This window comes from Sceloporus undulatus, chromosome 1 (assembly GCF_019175285.1).
Source record: "Sceloporus undulatus isolate JIND9_A2432 ecotype Alabama chromosome 1, SceUnd_v1.1, whole genome shotgun sequence".
Taxonomy (NCBI): domain Eukaryota; kingdom Metazoa; phylum Chordata; class Lepidosauria; order Squamata; family Phrynosomatidae; genus Sceloporus; species Sceloporus undulatus.
In genome coordinates, this window is record NC_056522.1 from 20245890 (window position 1) to 20263002 (window position 17113).

At 40.9% G+C, this 17113-nt stretch overlaps 1 protein-coding gene across 3 annotated transcripts in view; it reads left to right on the forward strand.

Moving 5' to 3' along the window:
- The window catches only part of FBXO11 (F-box protein 11), a 68907-nt gene that overhangs the window by 35016 nt on the left and 16778 nt on the right, over nucleotides 1-17113 (forward strand). For all 3 annotated transcript variants that reach the window (XM_042442126.1, XM_042442136.1, XM_042442144.1), the window contains 7 exons: nucleotides 5732-5838; nucleotides 5933-6044; nucleotides 7232-7338; nucleotides 7446-7583; nucleotides 14119-14336; nucleotides 14755-14840; nucleotides 14927-15021. In XM_042442126.1, coding sequence (XP_042298060.1) covers nucleotides 5732-5838; nucleotides 5933-6044; nucleotides 7232-7338; nucleotides 7446-7583; nucleotides 14119-14336; nucleotides 14755-14840; nucleotides 14927-15021 — 863 coding nt within the window. The remainder of the gene's footprint in view (nucleotides 1-5731; nucleotides 5839-5932; nucleotides 6045-7231; nucleotides 7339-7445; nucleotides 7584-14118; nucleotides 14337-14754; nucleotides 14841-14926; nucleotides 15022-17113) is intronic.

Below are 17113 nucleotides of genomic sequence, written 5' to 3' on the forward strand. Positions count from 1 at the left end.
CCGAAAAAAAAAACACGTAACCCGGAACAGTTTTTTCCTATGGGATTTTTTCGTATCCCGGAAATTTCGTAACGCGGTGCTTTCGTATCCCGGGGTACCACTGTAATCCGTTTCATCCAGAAACCCCTGGAGTTGGGAAGCCACCACATGTTCCAAAACCTTGCCCAGAAATGTCGACTTTTTTAACAGAGGCCTCACAACAGCCTCCTTTAGGCAGGATGGAATTCTGCCTTGTTGTAGGGAGGCATTGATTATCTCCTTTACCCACTCAACCAGTCCCCCTCTGGCCTGTTTAATAAGCCAAGAAGGACAAGGGTCCAAGACACATGTGATGGCTCTTACTTCTCCAAGTATTCTGTCCACATCATCAGGCTGCACAAGTTGAAAAGTATCCATTAATACTGGACCAGCAGGAGCCAAGGTTACATTCAATGACACTGTATCAACTGTAGCATCCAATTCAGACCGAATCTGAATGATTTTATTTTATCTGCAAAATGCCGTGCAAAATCTTCACAGCGAGCCTCTGAGTGGTCTGCATTTTTTACTTGAGGGTGAGTGTGTAAAAGACCCCTGATCACTCGGAACAGTTCTGCTGGCCGACTCCTTGCAGATGCACTGCTGGCAGCAAAAAATGATTTCTTTGCTGCCCGTATTGCCACAGAGTAGGCTTTCAAATAGGCTCTAGCCCGTATTCGATCAGATTTACTCCAAATCTTCTGCCAACGTCGCTCTAGTCTCTGTCTCATTCACTTCATCAACATCAAATCCCTGACCAAGGGGCTGGGTTGGCTCCACTCTGTGAGAGGGGATGCTCAGGAGCAATAGTGTCCACCGCCAAGGCCATTTCCTCATTCCAAAGGCTGGCCAGGGCTTCAACAGAATTGCCTGCCAAGGTGACAGGAAACTCCCCAAGAGCTCTCAGGAATCCATCCCGATTCCTCAGCCTCCTGGGGTGGACCATCCTAATCGGTCCCCCATCCCTGCAGAGGTTCTGAGTCCTAGTAAGTCTAAACTTGACCAAATAATGACCTGTCCATGATAATGGAACTGTGGAGAGTTCCACACCAAGATCATCATCACCCCACCCAGCACAAAAAACAAGGTCCAGAGTGTGCCCAGCAGCATGAGTAGGCCCAGATACTACTTGAGACAGACCCATGGTTGTCCATGAAGTCCTGACCCATGCCATGAAGTCCTGACCCACTCCTGAAAGGGCAGTCCCAGCATGGATGTTGAAGTCCCCCAGCACTAATAGATGCAGAAATTCCAATACCAACCCCGAGACCACTCTGGTCAGCTCAGGAAGGGAGACTGTTGTGCAGCAGGGTGGGCTGTACACCAACAGAATCCCTATTCTGTCCCAGCTACCCATCTTTAAATAAACACACTCAAAACCCGTAGATTGTGTGAGGGGGCATCTGGTCAGGGAGATGGAATCATGATAGACCACTGCAACTCCATCTCCCCATCCTCCAGGTCTTGCTTGTTGCTGCACAGAGAAACCTGGTGGGCAAAGCTGAGATAGATTCCAGCCTCATCCAACCAGGTCTCTGTTATACATGCCAGGTCAGCTTGTTCTTCCAGGATCAGGTCTGAATGGCAACTGTTTTACCATTCACTGATCTGGCATTCAGCAGCAGTAGCTTCAACCCAGGGAAACTGTCATCAAGGCTATCCATACTGTTTAGACTGAGAGACAGCTTGGGAACCACAAGCACCCTCTTGAGCTCCCCTCTTCCTTGGTGTTTTAATTGTCTCCTCCCTCCATATCTACCGCTGCCTTGAATCACTCCAATGGCTGCTCCCTGACTCTCTGTATATCCCCTTCTCCCTCAGGAAAAAACATCCTTCCTATTAAATTGACAGGAACAGGAAAAGAAAAAACAAAAAGGACAGGTAGCTAATAAATCTGTATGTTGTCTGGGCAGTCTCCTGTAGAAGTCCCAGGCTTATACCTCAGGCAGGCAAGGCAACTGTGCTGGATGAAACAGTGCCTGTTGAGTCAAGGCCTTAGTCCTGCAAGAGGTCAGTCCAGAGAGGGGATCAGAGATCCAGGCAACAGGAACAGAAGCCTCTTCCTCCCTGCAGCCTCCAGACAGAACTGGTGGGCCTCTTGTCTCTTCCCAGATGTTGTCTCCTTCCCAGATGTTATCTGTAGTTTAAAATTGTTTCTTTAGAATTCACATTCAGTTTCATGGCCTCATTTTCCCAGCTACTGTTCTGTTTTTGTTTCTTTTGTTTCTCTGCCACAAAGCAAATGACCACGCTGATTTCATCAGTAGTAGCTGGAATCAATTGGCTTGTGCCTGGTCGAGTAAACCCATTGCAACAATGGGACTGACATAAGTGTTGATTTACCATTCAGATATGTTTCTCTTGGGACTATTTGTTGGGACTAGCAATTGAATTTTCTCTCTTCATTATAACATTGCCACAAACTGAGTAGTGTGTGATTTAAGAGATCATTTTTAAACATGAAAAATTTTTTCAGCCCTGCTGACTCAAATACATGTTTATACTTATCTCTTGCAAGGTAAGAGATGGGATTCAGCCTGTTGTACTCTTTCTCTAAAGAATCGGGTCTCTAGTCTGGAATAGATTATAAATCTGATGTTGTCGCTGGAAGCCTCACCATAGTTACATATGATATAGTAATCTGTTGTAGCCTCCCTGTTGCAGTGCATTGTACTATGACTGCTTCTGAAGGCTGCTCAGAATTGTAGCAAATTCAACCTGCAGCTTTAAGTGGGCAACAACAACAACAATAATTCTATTTATTTATATCCCGCCTTCCTCCCAGTACAGTGACTCAAGACAGCTATTATAATTTTGTTTTGTTTCCTGCCTTTCTCAAGGTGGGGTACAACATGTTAAAATACAAAACTCAATTAAAAAGGAAAACACATAAAAACCAACAGTTAAAATACTATACTATAAAACCATTGAAACGCACCGATATAACACATTCAAAATATATCAATTAAAAAGTCATGATTGGCTAGGCCTGCCAGGCGAAATGTGTCTTTAATAGGTTTTTCGGGCTATGTGGCCATGTTCCAGAAAAGTTTCTTCCTGATGTTTTGCCAGTATCTGTGGCTGGCATCTTCTCTGATGGCGAAACGTCAGGAAGAAACTTTTCTGGAACATGGCCACATAGCCCGAAAAACCCACAAAAAACTATGGATGCCGGCCATGAAAGCCTTTGACTTTACATTGTGTCTTTAATGTTGTTTTAAATGCTGTCAGCATTTTCAGCTGTCATACTAAGCTAATGCCACAAGACTATTTTAATTTTAAAGTCCTCTATGGCTTGGGATGTGGATGTCTCAAGGATTGTTTTCTCGCAAGTGAATCTATCTCCTAATTTTCCTTGAAGAATGGTACATGGAAACTATAAAAACAGGTCATTTAAAGTTGAAGTGCTATTCATATGGATATTCTGTTTTATGTCCATATGTTCTTGACATTTTACTCAGCTCAGGTCTAGTATAAGGGGGTTAATGAGAGAGTATTACCATGTGGCTACCATCTTGAATATACCTACTACAATATGTAGAAAATACCCAGTCTCCACATACTAAGCAGGCCAAATCCTGTCTGACAACCAGGGATCTCCAGGGAGCTTTAAGAAACAAACCTGCTTGTAATCCAGGAGAGCCACTGCCAGTTAGATATGACAACGCTGATCTAGATGGACCAATGGTCTCATTCACTATAAGGCAGCTTCGTGTGCTATGTGAAGTGATAAAGAAATGCAGTGTCTTTTGCTCAGTGGTTCTCAAACGGGAGCAGGAGTTGCTCAAGGGAGCACGAGATTTCCAGGCCCTGATTGCTCCTCCTCCTCCTCTTCCAAAACTTATTTTATGTATAAAATTTACACATATGTTAAGTATTGAATTTATTTAAATAAACCTGTTGCAATTTGAACGATGTTACCTCCTTGTAAAATATTAAAATACGAATATATATGAATGTGCAAATAAAATATGTACACTAAAGAAAGAAACAAAATATTTTTGTTCATATACTATGTTGAGGGGGATGCAACATCTACATGTACAGTGGTGCCTCGGGTTACGAAATTTCGTAACCCGAAAAGCATTCGCAAGCCGAAATGCCATAGGCGCTAATGGGGAAAAGCTGCGATTTCGTGCGAAAAAGCGCCGAAAAGCACCAAATTTTTTTTCGTAACCAGAAATAACCTTCGTAACCCGGAACAATTATTTTTAATGGATTTTTTTCGTAACCCGGAAATTTCGTAAGGCGGCGCATTCGTATCCCGGGGTACCACTGTACAGTGGTCCCTCCACAGTCGATGGAGTTAGGGGAGAAGGACCCCCATGAAAAAAACGCAAATAAAAAAAACACTGCTCTTTTTACCAGAGAGAATACCTCTCTAGGAATCTGCAAGTCCTCCAGTGCAACTCTGTGGGAACTTCTCGGTTCTCTAGCACAATTCTATGCCAGAGTTGCACTGGATGACCTAGAGATTCCTAGAGAGAACGTATTCATCCAAACCACAAATAATCAAATCCGCAAAAATCAAAACCAGAGATTTGGAGGGCCAACTGTAGATGCAAAAGGTAAAAAGTTTGAGAATCACTGCTGTAACTCATCATTCCATATACTCTAGCTTATGTTCGTGTGTGTACATTTACATTTGTGTATATAAACATGTATGTAAACATTTGGTGTATAAATGTGTGTACATTTACATTCATATGTGTAAACATAGACACACATGCTTAAGGAGATTGGAATCCATGGCAATTGGAGTCTGGATCATAGGAGAAAATGTCCAAAAGAACAAAGGGCCTGTTTTTCTTGCTTACAGAAGTCGTGAGTCAAAAAGATAGCTCCTTTTTTTGGGGGGGGGGGCAGTATTCCTTCTGAAGTAGCACAGAATATATACTGTATTTCTGTATGGAATCTATACTGAATCTTGTGGGTTCTTTCTATTGTGATTCATTCTGACTGCTATGTAGCTTGCACATATATGCTGCTGAGATCAGAGTGAGGCTGTAGAACTGCGGCATTGTGCTCCCCCTGCTGGCTTCCCAAGAACATAACACATGGGTTTGCTTTTCACCAGTCAGATATTTTTTTACTAAACCCTGCAATGAATAGCATGCTAAGTAACCCTGAAATAGCACGTTGTGCCGTGGGTAATTTCATCCATAACTCTAGCATTTGTTTCAGATATTAATAAGGTTAGGGTGAAAAAAACCCCCCATAAACCCTTTCGCTATTATTTCTCCATATTATAAACAACCCTTTCATATTTACTGTACAATCATGACATCACATATTCAGTACTTCCTATATAAAATATAAAACCATAGCAATTTTTTGAGGAGATAATTAAAGATTTTTCTAGGACTCACAAGTGTCCTATATAGGACTCTATATATATAGGACTCTATATTTCTGTTGCTTTTAACTGGAAAAAGGAATATTTCCTCTGCTAAAACCTGGACGCTAAACCTGTTACCGGTGAATGTTGAACTAAGAGGAACAAGTTTAGTTTTCTTATCAGTTGAGGTTTATTGTATCTGAGATTAATTATTTTAATATGCTTAAGGGACCTGAGCTGTTGTCTTGAATCATCTAAGCTTTTTGTTGTAAAAGTCCGATAATAAATGCTGTGTTTTAAAACAGGCTAGAAATATAATATGCATTTTCAGTTTGTTTTAACTAACTTTTAATTTAAAATATATCTTGCATGCAGCTCCTGGGAAAGTGGCAGATAAAGTCATTATAGAAAATACAAGAGATTCCACCTTCGTCTTCATGGAGGGGTCTGAGGATGCTTATGTTGGTTATATGACAATCAGGGTAAGAATACATGGGCCAAGCACGTACATTGAAATTGATGTTAAATGAAAATAAATGAACAGCTTGTAAATACTTTTATTGTGTGTACTTTCAGTTTAACCCTGATGACAAATCTGCGCAACATCACAATGCCCACCATTGCTTAGAGATTACAGTCAACTGTAGTCCAATAATAGACCACTGTATTATTCGAAGTACTTGTACAGGTTGGTACTTTTTCTGCTATAAATCATGAAGCAGCACATGTGAAATAGGCTGAGATTATTTTCAAATACATAAAGTCTGTATGAGATTATTTTTCTTCTTAACAGGTGCTTTGTTAGAATGTCATGACCTTTGCAGGACTTATATCACCTCTTATTCAGGTGTTAGGAAAGTGATGAAAGTCGAGATCTTTTATGATGTGAAACTGCCAGGAAATGAAAATCTTTGACTTTCTTGAGTAGAATATTGTGCTCCCGCCTTTTGCTCTAACTGTTGACATAGGCCTGTTACAGACTGCCAAAATAAAGCTGCTTCGGGTCTCTTTGGAGGTATGCTATTTAAATGATGCATGGGTTCTAAGAGTCCGGAGGTCGCGCCAAAGCCACATTCCATTCCTAAGCACTCGAGTGCAGCTTTGGTGCAGCTTCCGGATTCTTAGGATGCATGCATCATTTAAACAGCATACCTCCAAAGAGACCCGAAGCAGCTTTATTTTGGCAGTCTGTAACAGGCCTTACAGTTGTAGACTGCTCTCCTGTAACTTTTTTCCATACAGTTTTTTCCTCCCAATGTTCTTTGGTAAAGTGCTTTCTTTTTGTGCTATGCATGCATTATGTTACCTCACTCACAGTTTGCCCATGTAGAGAACAGAAAACTAAAATCAATAAATTACTTGGTTTTGTAATATGTTCTGGGTCAGAACAGACAGTCCATAAAAAATGGCTTCAAGGTGTCATCAGAGCATGACGTTTACACACCACATGCTGTGATGACACCCTGAAGCCACCTGGAAGCCAGGAGGCCACCCAGACATGGGCAGCTTCAAGACACTCAGTTGGCATAGTGTTTTTATGTGGCATACCGCTGGAGATCTTGCAGCCAGCTTCAAACCATGGTGGGGCAGGAAAAGCCGGCTTTTTGATGGCCAAAAAAAGGAGCAGATCTTTGCTACTCCTTTTTTGGCCAGGTTCAAGGGAGATTGGGGCCATACTGTGTGTTTGCTGCAGCCCCAATCTGTCTTTGGAAGAAATGGCTTCAAGCTGTCCCTTCAGGGCCATCTGTTTCCCCCCCTATACCTAGTCAGATTACTTCAGTTTTCAATTTTAACTGGTGACATAAGTAGTAGATGTCTCCTAAAAGCAGATGTACATTTATCTCAGTTTCTCATGTGTAAAAATTTCTTTTTCAGTTGGTTCTGCAGTTTGTGTTAGTGGCCAGGGAGCCTGTCCCACTATCAAGCACTGTAACATCAGTGACTGTGAAAATGTTGGACTCTATATTACAGATCATGCACAGGTAACCTTTCCCATTTTTTTCCCCATTTCTTTACGTTAATTTTTTTTCGTTGCAAAAATAAGGATTTCTAACCCATCTTAAACCTACAATCTTTTCTGATCTTTTAGGGGATATACGAGGACAATGAGATTTCTAATAATGCATTAGCTGGGATTTGGGTTAAAAACCACGGAAACCCTATAATCAGACGGAATCACATTCATCACGGGCGTGACGTTGGTGTTTTTACATTTGACCATGGCATGGTAATGCACATTTTTGTTTTTCAGAAGTGATTACTCTGTGTGTCACTTGGATCACTGGTGCCACTTGTGTTTTATATATATACTTGTGAAAAAGGTGAACATTAAAACTGGCTTAGTTCATTCTTCCAGCTCTGTATGAGGGTTTATTTTGTATTTATAGAGTATGAGTATATATAATGTATGTATAAGACTATGGAGGATAAGATCCAATGCAGATACAGTGGTACCTCGGGATACGAAATACCCAGGTTACGAAATTTTCGGGATACGAAAAAATCCCATAGGGAATCATTGTTCCGGGTTACGAATGTTTTTTTGGGTTACGAAAAAACTTTTGGTGCTTTTTTCGGCTTTTTCGCACGGAATCGCGGCTTTTCCCCATTAGCGCCTATGGCAATTCGGCTTACGAAGGCTTTTCGGGTTACGAAAGCGGCCGCGGAACGAATTAATTTCGTAACCCGAGGCACCACTGTATAACATTGTTGATATCTTAGGCCCATTACAGACCGCCTAAAAGCGGCGGTCTGCCGCCGGTTGCTGCATCCGGGAACCGCAGCGGCCAAACCGCGCGGTTCCCAGATGCAGCAAGAAAGAAGTGCCGAAATGGCGCTTCTTTCTGCGCCCCAGAAGTGGTGCCGGGAGGCGCTAGTCGCGCACTCGCGGCGTCACTTCTGCGGCGCGACGCTACACGCCCACGCCACCAAAATGGTGGCCTCCGTGTGGACAGGCACCACCATTTTGTATGGACTCGGTCTGTACTATGGTTGAGGGGTGTCCGGAAGGGATGCCCCTTCTCAACCCTAATACGCCCCTTCCTAACCCTAGCACGCCCCTTCGGCGTGTCTGTAATGCGCCTTAGATTAGGTCATTGGATATGTGCATTGGATTTTTGTACCTACATTGAGGTGAGATGTTGTTGTTCTGCACTTCACAGTTTTCCTCATGTTTGGCAATGTTGGTTTGGCCATGTGGGGATTGGTGGCAATTGTAGTCAGGCAACATTTGTAGGGCCACATAGTTCCAATCTCTGGCCTTCCTCTCTTGCCCGGTTTGATATCAATTACAGTATAGTATCATGCCTTCTCTATCATTCTGTGGTTAGCTTTTTAAACCAGTTTCAAACCAGTTTTGATGCTGGTGTTTCATTAGTTTACTTTGCATCTGCTGATCTTTGCATCTGTTGATCATAAACAGTGCAGAAAAATGTGTAATAGGCTCCTAATGGAACCCAAAATCCAGGCCAAGATCCTCAGCTTTGCGGCTGGCTGGCTGGCAGAAAGATCTGATCAAACTGCTTGCCTAACATTGAAACAAGCATCAGCCTTTTGCCCATAACATTTCCAGAATGAGACTGTTGTGCTCTTTCCCATGCCTCTCAGCAACAAAATAAGCCTTCTTCTTGATTTCTTGAAGCCCATTTGAGCACCTTGGCTTCAGCAACTGTGGAACAATTGAAACCCCCCAAACCAAACAGTATGCAGCTGCAGGCTTGATTGTCTGTGATCTCATGGACAGGCGCAGTGTAAGTTTTGGCATGGCAGCCAAAGTCAGCCAAAAGATTGGAGCCCTTTCATCTCAAATTAAAACTGCAGTTTTCTGGCTGCTGGTTACTCAGTCAGATTTCATGGCTGATTCAAGTGTTTGCCACCTATGGTGTCACTGCAGCTATCTGGGAAAATTAGCCTCTTTTAAATCGGTCATATATTCCATTTTTATATCTAAAAGATAGTAACAAAGCCTGACTCTGCAGTAGTTGTGAGTGACCACAGTCTGATAGGCATACAGTGAGATAAGAATGTGTGAAAATTCTATTCCTACCTGAGAATCAACATATAGCATCAAAAAAGTACATACCGTAGAATTAAAAAAAGTACAATGGACCCTTGTTATACGCTGGGGTTTGGTTCCAAGATCTCCCGTGTATAACAAAATCCATGTATGCTCAAGTCCCATTGAATATAATGACATAGCAAAATGGTGTCCCTTATAAAAAATGGGAAATCAAGGTAAATTTATACTTTTTTGGAACATTTTCAAACCGTGTATGCTTAAATCCGTGTATAAAAAATCTGTGTATAAGAAGGGCCGACTATAGATACCTTTTCATAGATGTTGCCAGTTTTCATATCATTCTTGGAGTTTAGATATGTTCACAGCTGCCTTCGTTTTACATTGGAAATTTCATTTATTTATTTAAATACATTTCATTAATGCTTCTAGCCATAACCACAAATTGAAAGCTGTGTGGTAGGGGAAACATGTTCAAATGTCACAAGTGCTTTTATTGGTCAAAAATGGAACTGATTGCAGAGATGGAAGCGGTTCATAACAACTAACCACTATCGTTTTGTAGTCTGCTGCATATATGTATGTATGGCTCACATGTTAAAAAAGCATTTTGCTGAAAGCATAGATATTCTAGCTTGATGCTACCACCAAAAATCTTATTACTTTATAAGATGGTAGAGGGAGGGTTGTTACATGCTAAAAATGGTTGTGAATTTTGAGTCCTGGCACCTTTCTGATAGATTTTGTCATCACAGGTTTTGGTGCAAAGTTTTTGTAGCTTTTTGTTCTTCTTAGCCCTGAGGGCAACATTGCAAGGCTTTGTACAGGTTTCTAGTCACTTTTTGCTGTTTTGGTATGAAAAACTGCCAAAAACAATCTGGATCTGGGTCCTTCAGAGGCTGCACTTTCTCTATCCATGCTTTATACAGAATTAGATGAATATACAAGGAAGAGAGGAAAAGGTAGGGCAAAGCATGGTGTCCAGCAACATCAACGTAGATTAATAATAAATAATAATAAATTGTTTATTTATAGACCGCTTTTCCTATAGATCAAAGCGGTGTACAATCGGTAAAATGGATACAATAAGAGATAAAAATAGCACATTAAAACTAATTAACACACATTAATACGGTTTACAATCCAATATCATTATCTAAAAACATACAATTCAAAAATATTAAAATCAAGGGTGTATATACATCATAGTCAATAGGGGAAGGCTAAGATTAACATTGATATCAGTGTAAACGTTTTTCTTTCTGTTTTTTTTTTTTTTTTTTTTTTTACAAATTTCGAACTGGAAATGGGAAACCTCCCATTAGAAAGCCTATTACTGCTCCTCGATAGATAGATTTATAATATAGTCGTCCTTTCCCTTACGTGGGGGATCCGTTCCGGATCCTCCCTGCATAAGGGGAAAATCGCGTATGCTCGCATCCCATTAAAAATAATGGGGCACGTGTGCCATTCACTAGATTGTGCTGTGGCTTCAACATATACTGAAACCCACAGAAGTGAAGCCTACGTATGGCGTGGGCTCACTGTATTTATTTATTATTGGATATATATCTCGCCTATATTCCAAAATGGGGCTATGAGCATAAGGCAACTGGTATTCCTTAGTCTCTGCTTTACACACAGACCCTGTCTTCAGTGCGTTTTAAAAATGGGGAACATCATATTCTCCTCTGTGTATATGTCTGCAAACTTATTTCCTAAGATTTTTTTGTTCTCTACTGTCAGAGAATTCCACCTTTGGGAAGATTCTTGTTGCTATTTCCAGAGTGTTGTTCTGCTTCTGAGCGCTCTAGTAGTTATGGAGCTTGCTGGTTACAGGATGCTGTTTTCCCAGTATTTGCATTAATGTTGGTGAAGCTGTTTTACGGTTGCCTGGATTGAAGAGTTTGTCAGTAAAAATGGCTTGCCATGTTGACTTGCATTTCATGTACTGGGCATTGTTGTCAAGCGGCTGCTTTGTGCTTCTTTGTGTCTGCCATAAATCATTCCTAGTATATTCCACAAAAGCCAAAAAAAACATTCATTTCCTACACTGATGCATTTGTAAAGCCTTGGGCAGTGCTGACACCATTTTTGCAGTTTGATGCACCTATAATGAATGTTTACTTTACTTTAGGGGGAGGAGGCAAGCACCATAGCAAGAAATGTCATCTACAGTTATGTGCTTTGAAGTGATTGACATCAGAGTCCAAATAAAATGTTTGTTCCAAATGGATAGCCTGGGATACACTAACTCTACTGCTCTTCTGAAGTAAAATCATTATTGGCCAAGAACAGGGATCTCAAATATTTAATTCCTTTTAAGCACCCTTTGATAAGAATCAAATAATCATATGGAACAAAGAGCCATATGAAGATGAACCCCATATTCTAAAAAGTGAAATGGAAGCTGCAATAAGGGAAATGGTGAAAAACAAATCACCAGGTATAGATGATATCCCAGTTGAACTGCTGCAATCCAATCTAACAGAGTCAACTACAGAAAACAAAACAATGGCCAGATTGGATCAATATACATCCGCATCCACACAAAAAAAGAGACACAAAAGAATGCAATAACTATAGGACCATATCACCCATGCAAGCAAGATCATGCTCAAAAATCTGCAACTTAGACTCCAACTATACATGGAGTGAAAAATCCCAGAGGTCCAAGAGATGTTCAGGAAAGGAAGAGATCCCAGGAACCAAATTGCAAACATACGATGGCTAATGAAATGCACATGGGAATTCCAAAAGAAAATCATATGTGCTTTATAGACTATAGCAAAGCCTTTATCTGCATAGATCATGAAAAGCTATAGAATGCCCTTAAAGACATGGGAGTGCCAACACATCTGATAGTCCAGATGAGGAATCTATACTCGGGACAAGAGGCTACTATCAGAACAGAACACGGAGAAACAGAATGGTTCCCAGTTGGCAAAGGAGTCAGGCAAGGCTGCATTTTATCACCCTACCTGTTCAACCTGCATATTACCATCCTACCTGTTCAACTTATATGTAGAACTTATTGTAAGGAAAGCAGGTTTGGACACAAAAGAAGGAGAAGTGAAAATAGGAGGAAGGAATATCAACAGAGAAATGCTGATGACACTATAATACAGTGTGCCTGCGTCATTTGCGGGTGCATTATACGGTTGCATTGTTTATTTCGGCGCTGCATGCATGCCGCCACAATCACAAGCCCCATTACATGTAATGGGGCTCGAGCATATGCACCTTTTCTTTACGCAGGGAGGTCTGGAACGGATCCCCTGTGTAAAAGAAGGGCGCACATAAGGGAAGCAGAAAACCTGAAAGACCTTGAACAACTACTAAGGAAGATCAAACAAGAAAGTGCAAAGGCAAGCTTACTGTTGAATATAAAGAAAACAAAAATAATGACCACGGGGAAATTCAAACTAGACAATGAGGAAATGGAAATAGTAAAAGTGTTCTCATATCTAGGATCAAATATTGATAGAAATGGGGACAGCAGCCAGGAAATCAGAAGAAGATTAAGAATGGAGAGGCCAGCTATGATAGAACTAGAAACATTACTAAAATGCAAAGATATGCAACTGAGTGCAAAAGTTAGAATCATAGAAGCCATTGTATTCCCCATTACCATGTATGGATGTGAGTGCTGGACAGCTAAGAAACAAGCTAGGAAGAAAATCAATTCATTTGAGATGTGGTGCTAGAGAAGAGTGCTGAGGATCCCATGAACAGCCAAAAGTACAAGCAAATGGGTCCTAGTGCAAATCAAGCCAGAAATCTCTCTGGAAGCCAAGATGACAAAACTTAGGCTGTCATACTTCAGACACATCATGAGAAGGCACAACTCATTAGAAAAGACACTAACGCTAGGAAAGGTGGAGGGAAGCAGAAAGAGAGGAAGGTTGCATGCTAGATGGACGGATTCTATTAAGGAGGTCATGGGTATGGGTTTGCAGGACCTAAGCAGAGCAGTGGAAGACGGAATTTTGGAGATGTCTCATCAACAGGGTCGCCATGGGTCAAGGTTGACTCAAGGGCAGTTAACTACAGCAAAAAATTATGGTAGGCTTGAGAGGAGAAAACATTGGGGTTCTTGGAAATTTGGATGTTATAGCTAAGTCTGAAGTGCATTCTTTCCCAGATTATTTGACTTTCGGTGTAAATACAACTTCTGAATCCCGTATCTGAGGTTAATAGGACTGATAGCCCAACAGGACCCAGCACCTTCTGGCTTGTACACAGTCGTTTTCTGTAGAAGAAGAACTAGATTTCTGCTCTAGTTCTTGAAGTGCTTAAGAAATACCATGCTAGAGTAAGAAATCATGAGTCTGTCTTCTTAAGTACTATATATATTTAAAAGACCGTATATACTGATTGTTGTTGTTGTTGTATGCCTTCAAGTCGTTGCCAACATATGGCGACCCTATCATGGAGTTTTCTTGGCAAGATTTTTTCAGAGGAGGTTTGCCTTTGCCTCTGAGGCTGAGAGAAACCTAGTGAGTTTCCATGCCAAGCAGGGATTCAAACCCTGGTCTCCAGAATTGTAGTCCAACACTCAGCCCACTACACCATACTGGCTGTTGTGTGTACTTCATAGTGTTACAGAAATAACATAAATGATTTTTACACGTGTCTGTCCACTGATATCTTTATTATGTCAAAAAGGATGGATAAGAAAGTATTTCATAATTAATTCCCGTCCCCCCTTATTAACCCACCTCCCCTCTCTTCTTCTTTGCATCAGGGCTATTTTGAAAGCTGCAACATACACAGAAATAGAATAGCAGGTTTCGAAGTAAAAGCTTATGCCAACCCCACCGTAGTTCGTTGTGAAATTCACCATGGTCAAACTGGAGGAATTTATGTTCACGAAAAAGGAAGAGGACAATTTATAGAAAATAAGATCTATGCAAACAATTTTGCAGGTGTATGGATTACTTCAAATAGTGACCCAACAATAAGGTACCAATTTTTATTTTGGCTTGGAGACATTGGCTAGATCATTATGTGTGTTGACCAAATGTAATATGTTTGTAGTTGGTTTTCATCATTTGGGACTTAGGATCATATAAGCTATTGGAGGAGTGGAGGGAGACTGTATGAAAACTAGCACTCAGTAACCATGCAAACATGAAATAATTCACATTTGCTGTTGGCTGCAACACATACACACAGACACACACATGTTAAAGTATTTTATTCTGTTTTAAAGTACCAGACTTTATTCTTGTATTCAGAATAAATTTCTGTGGCATCTGAATTAAAGGTTCATCTTTTATGTGTTTAGTATTTCTTTTATTACTAAAATATTTAGGTTATATGTGTCTGCTTAGATCATATGACATATGTAGCTTTATTTTATCTGGCTTTTGTTCCTTAGGGGTAATGCAATTTTTAATGGGAATCAAGGTGGAGTCTACATCTTTGGTGATGGCAGAGGCCTTATTGAAGGAAATGACATCTATGGTAAACAACTGAATAGTTTCTCCATTGCACATGATATTCTTTGTGTCCATGTGCCACACTATTTCATTATTTACATCTTTCAACAGGGAATGCATTAGCAGGGATACAAATTCGAACAAACAGCTGTCCCATTGTTCGACACAATAAGATCCATGATGGCCAACATGGTGGCATTTATGTGGTGAGCATCTCAATGTGGTTTTGCGATGAACTTTTTAATTTGTTATTTTCAGAGTTTAAATAAATTTATGCTCCCTTTTTCTTCCTTTAAAATTAATAAAATCATTGTTGTCTGTGGGGACTGGCAGTGCCTCTGTAGGGTTTCAGGAGGGCGCTCTTCCAGGCCTCTAGAGAAGCCAGTGGAAATAATGGGCACTTCCACTGAACTGGTAGTTCACACACTGATAACCTCAAGGCTGGACATCTGCAGTGAATTGTACATTGAGCTACCTCTCTCCTAAGTTCATTTGTTCAAAACATGGCAGACAGATTGGTTACTAGCACATCTAGGATTGATCTTATCACTCCATTGGCTGCTAGTTAGTTTCCTGGGAAGGTACAACATGTTGGTTGTTACCTTTAAAGCCCTACGTGGATTAGATCCAGGTTACCTAAGGGATTGCCTCCTCCTGTATAATTGGTCTTGTATGCTTAGGTCCTCTGGGGGGCATTTACTCATCACCCAGGACTAAGTTGGCAACTGTCACCCAGTACCCTTCCATGCAGTTACTATAATAAAAAATAAAACATGAAATTTTACAGACTTTTTTTACCCAATTAACATTTTTTTAAAAAACGTCTTGCAGCAGCAAAGGACAATCTGTGAGATGCATAAACTATTTAGTATATCCTACACTTGCTTCAAAATCCAACATATCTGTGACAAGGAATCTGTGGCCTTCTAGACTCCCCCCCCCCCATCCTACATGTGAGACTTTCTCAGCTTTTCCCATCTCCCTACTCTCTCAACTTTCTTCTGAAAGATGGTGAGATAAAGATTTCCTGTTTTACCTGAACTATTCATTTGCTAACATGCAAGGGGAGCTGTGGTTGCCATTTAGTACATTCAAACAAAAATCCACCAAACAGTGATAACTTTATTAGCCAACCGAAATGCACAATATACTTGTTGCAAGCTTTCAAAGCTCCACTGGCTTCTTCATCAGGCAAGATGTTACATACCAAGCAGGTGAAAAATTAGAGATGTTAGTAAGTTTCCTGCATTTTGTTGTTTCTGTCCTTAGTTAAGATGGTATGGGGAGGGTATCTTTAGCAGGTTAGCCCCTCCTCCTCTGGCCATGTAGCAATTGGGCAAAGTCCAGGAAATTAAAGTCCATTTGCATATCAACAAGGGCTCCTCTTTTGCAATCCAATGTCTCCATTCCTATGAGGCCATAGGCCTCTTTGTAGACAGAGGACAATGGATTCCTCAAGAAGTCTCTGTGTTTTTGCATCAGGAACATTTTGGAAGGTGTTGAGATAAAACATGCCAATCTGCTCCATATTTGAGAAGAAAAAAATGTATTACCTTGGTTGACGATCCCAGTCCGCTGGCTCACTCAACAGGGTTCCCCTGTTACAGCTACAATGCAGTATCTCACAATCCAGAAAACATGCAGGGGGTAGCTGTGTTGACCATTTAGTAAATTCAAACAAAAATCCACCAAACAGTGATACCTTTATTGGCCAACTAAGATGCACAATATACTTGTTGCACACTTTCAAAGCTCCACTGGCTTCTACCAAACAGGAGAAAAAATAGAGATGTTAGCAAGATGTCTGCATTTTGTTGTTTCATTAGCTAGGTTAGGATGTAGCCTGTATGCATATGTAGATTCAAGCCTTTAGTAGACTTATATTAAACTGCAAACTATTTGTGTTGTCAATTCTTAGAGGACCATAGTTAGGCAAGGACACGTTTCTGCTACTCTGCTGATTTAAAGCTAGACCGTACCAGGCTTGGCTTTGATATTTAATAATAATAATATGCTTTATTTTTATACCGCTTTTCCGAGGTGATCAAAGCGGTTCACAAAATCGTTTAAAACATACACATCATAAAAACAACCTTACAAAAAACAATAAACATTGAACAACATGCAATAAAGACAAGCATGATGGTGGTCAGGAGGAGGGCTTGTCTTAGCAGGCGGAGGCCTGTTGTTGCTGGCCTGCTTCTCTCCCCCTCAAGATGGCGGTCGGGAGGAGGGCTCGTCTTCTTAGCAGGCGGAGGCCTGTTGTTGCTGGCCTGCTTCTCTCCCCCTCAAGATGGC